The sequence below is a fragment of the Papilio xuthus genome, unplaced genomic scaffold, assembly GCF_000836235.2.
Source record: "Papilio xuthus unplaced genomic scaffold, Pxut_1.1 DF825016.1, whole genome shotgun sequence".
Taxonomy (NCBI): domain Eukaryota; kingdom Metazoa; phylum Arthropoda; class Insecta; order Lepidoptera; family Papilionidae; genus Papilio; species Papilio xuthus.
This window is the reverse complement of record NW_013533633.1, coordinates 1-2,310: the sequence shown is the minus strand read 5'-3', so window position 1 is coordinate 2,310 and position 2,310 is coordinate 1. Positions and strand designations below refer to the sequence as shown.

The 2,310-nt window shown below is 49.4% G+C and overlaps 1 protein-coding gene across 1 annotated transcript; it reads right to left on the bottom strand.

Moving 5' to 3' along the window:
• Positions 1-4: 4 nt before the first annotated feature.
• Positions 5-2,210, bottom strand: Arp10 (Actin-related protein 10; the record flags this gene model as incomplete). Its single annotated transcript, XM_013324208.1, has 7 exons — positions 1,979-2,210; positions 1,566-1,718; positions 986-1,094; positions 776-884; positions 563-706; positions 156-483; positions 5-80 (listed from the first exon to the last, which is right to left on the bottom strand). Coding segments are annotated over exons 1-7 (996 nt in total), but the record flags the coding sequence as incomplete, so codon positions are not given.
• Positions 2,211-2,310: the final 100 nt, after the last annotated feature.

The following is a 2,310-nucleotide window of genomic DNA, read 5'->3' as shown; positions in this document are numbered from 1 at the left end:
GCGCCCCGCCCACCCACGCCACGCTGTTCTCGTGCGCCGGCGCAGAGTGGAACTTGAACTGCAGCTCCTGCAGCCGCTCTCTGCAACACGTCGCACACGACCGTTCGAGAGTGAAGCGTTTCAGTTAGAAAAGTAAGAGTCGCGGCGGAACGTACTTGTAGGGCGGCAGCTTGGCGAGGTGGCGCAGCTCCTGGGCGAGGCGCGCGCGCAGGCCCGGCAGCGCGGCGCCGCCCCCTGTCACCAGCACGGAGGCGGCCAGCGCTCGCCGCGCGTCTATCGGGCACTGCGCGATGCACTGCAGCACCATGTCGGGCAGGGAGGCGAGCTCCTCGTCCCGCGCGAACAGCGGCTCCGCGGACAGCGCGCGCGCTCGCCGCGACACCACCGCGTCGGCCCCGCGCCGCGCCTCCCGCACCTCCGCGGGCACGCCGCGCGCCGCCCACTGCAGCGCCGCCTCGCGTCCCGGCACGAAGCACGCGCGCACTGCATCACGATACCACTACTTTCACCGATGACTCTGTCGCAGTTTGCGCACAGACCGGCTGATGACAATCGTATCCACCTTTAATGTCATCGAGGACGTCGTCGGGCAAGTTGAGCGCGCGGCCGTTGTCCTCGTCCAGCAGACGCGCCAGCTCCGCGCTGACCGCCCGCGCGCCCAGCGGCTGGGACTGCAGCGCGCGCAGCACCGGGCACCCGTGCACCACTGCACACATGTATGTTGTTGGTGGGGGTCATGGTGTGTCAGTGAGGCAGAGTGTGCGGCGGGCAGTACCTGCAGTGACCTCCGCGTCGCGCGCTCCTATGGAGACGACGAGCACGACGGGCGCGGCCAGCGTGAGCGCGCTCGCCCGCCCACTGTCCACCCACAGCGCGCCCGACACCTGCGCACGTATGCACGTCTCGTAAACAATATATTTCTCATCTGTCAATAATATTCCACGAGATGGTGAATATTTACATGCCGGAATGAAATACTCAGTACCTCGTAATGTATAAAGAGGACTTTGGCGAGGGTCTCCCGGAAGAGCGTGGGCGTGAGCAGGGACTCCACCACCACTACGCGGCGCTCTTTTGGGTTCACCAGGACATGCCTGAAACATTTTCACATACAGTATTTTAGTTTGATCCAATTTTGCCGGACCACAAGCGAGACTGCCACATGCCCCCTGTAATGTTTTATAATTGTAACTAACAGATGTTATAATACATACACATTATAGTGTTGCTATTAAAGATATATTAGTTTGACAATTCAATAAACAATTCACTAGACATGGGGTAAATAAAATTAATCAAGAATTTTTCAAATTTTACAAAAAGCTGCAATAAATTCAAAAAGTTATGAAATTCCTAAATTATAGTACCCATTTATTTTATTAGTTTTATTACAAGACTGATTTTTGTTAATTCACAGCTGTTTGTTGACAACCTTCCATTAAGTACAACATTAATGCTCATATAAAATGAATTCAATATTTACAGGTGTCAGTTATCAAACTTATCTATCTTAAATAGACACAACAAAAGTGTAAGTTTCATGTAATGTAAATGTGTAACTGCACCTAAAATATAACAAATGGAGCATATGAACAATATTGTCATAGAGTTCCTGTGGTGAGCTGTAGTCGTGCAGTCGCTTGTACCGGCGCTCCGCTGGGCACCAGAACTCTGAGCGAACGATGCAGCGCGGCGCCGCCTCGCCCGTGAACCCAAACCTGCAATTACATTAAACATTATTTTAACATTTGTTGCTGCTTATGTTGCAATAATCTTTGGTACAGATTTACATGAACCAGAGATGTGTCTAGTAAAACATTGAAGTAATTCAGTTGTTTGCAAGCAGTCAGCATCAGAGCAGGGATATAAAACAAGGAAACGAAAAAAATTAAAGGGTGTGCAAGTTACATTCAGCGGCGATTTTGATGCTTTACTTCATGCTTATTTAATGAATTTTAACAAATAAAACACTTAATACTTAGTGTAGTCCGTGCCAAGATCCAAGACGACTGCTTGTTTTTCTTGAATAAGAGCAATGCCTTCGTAGAGCGCCATGACTTTGTGATACGATTTCAACTTTGTTCAGAAATTTGATGGCATTTCCTCTTTAAATTGAAACTGTTAAAAACAAAGTTTATTGGTAAAATTTTGTTATTATTATAACTTCAACGACTGGCGAGCGACTGTGACAGACGACATACATAAGCAGTGAGCAAAGAGTATAATAAGTATACTATAGCATATGGCAGTGAGCAATGTCGCTGACGCATGCTTGACTTTTGACTTGTCAAAATGACAATGACATTTCAG